Source organism: Octopus bimaculoides, chromosome 5 (genome assembly GCF_001194135.2).
Source record: "Octopus bimaculoides isolate UCB-OBI-ISO-001 chromosome 5, ASM119413v2, whole genome shotgun sequence".
NCBI classification, from domain to species: domain Eukaryota; kingdom Metazoa; phylum Mollusca; class Cephalopoda; order Octopoda; family Octopodidae; genus Octopus; species Octopus bimaculoides.
In genome coordinates, this window is record NC_068985.1 from 29285362 (window position 1) to 29286035 (window position 674).

General features: G+C 31.2%; 1 protein-coding gene across 9 annotated transcripts in view; it reads right to left on the reverse strand.

Annotated features, from left to right (window-relative positions):
- Positions 1-674, reverse strand: part of LOC106868342 (protein Aster-B) — a 264262-nt gene that overhangs the window by 16440 nt on the left and 247148 nt on the right. For all 9 annotated transcript variants that reach the window (XM_014913557.2, XM_014913556.2, XM_014913555.2 and 6 more), the window contains one exon: positions 459-528. In XM_014913557.2, the coding sequence (XP_014769043.1) occupies positions 459-528 (70 nt within the window). The remainder of the gene's footprint in view (positions 1-458; positions 529-674) is intronic.

The following is a 674-nucleotide window of genomic DNA, read 5'->3' on the forward strand; positions in this document are numbered from 1 at the left end:
TAGCTACCGATAGTTTTATTTGATTTTCAAACAAGAAAACAATAATTTGATCTGTACAAAAAGTAAAACATCTTACTAATAATTTTACATTCCATGTGCACATGCCAGTAGGCATTTGTATACATGCCTGGAGGTTATTTGTGCATATGTAAGAGTAAGTTGGAGAAAGATAGGCAGCTAATAAAATTGTTAATTTAAAGCCATTTCCTTTTGTTGTAAAAAAAAAAAAAGAAAACCAAGCTTCATAGGAAAGAATATAACTGGCTGAACGAGTACCAGTGCATTACTAGTACACATTTTATCGATCTCAAAAGGATAAAAGACAAAACAGGGATTTTTAAAAAAAATGGAGCAGGGGCAGGGTGCTAATTGAAATTAATTCCCATTTCTTCCGCAGTTTTAACAATTGATGATGAAGAAAGTATTTGGAAAACAATGGTAAATGCAACAATACTTACACAAAACAAACTATTCTGATCATTGTGTCAGCATTGAGTTTAATAATCTTTTCATCTTTTGATAACTGACCTGAAACAACAGAATGAAATAGAGCAAATAGAACATAGTAGATAACAGAGCTAAACTAACTAAACTAATTAAGATTGCTTTTAATTTGTACTACTGAATACAGAAAGTAAATTAACTTAAGTGCACACGTGCACACACACACACAC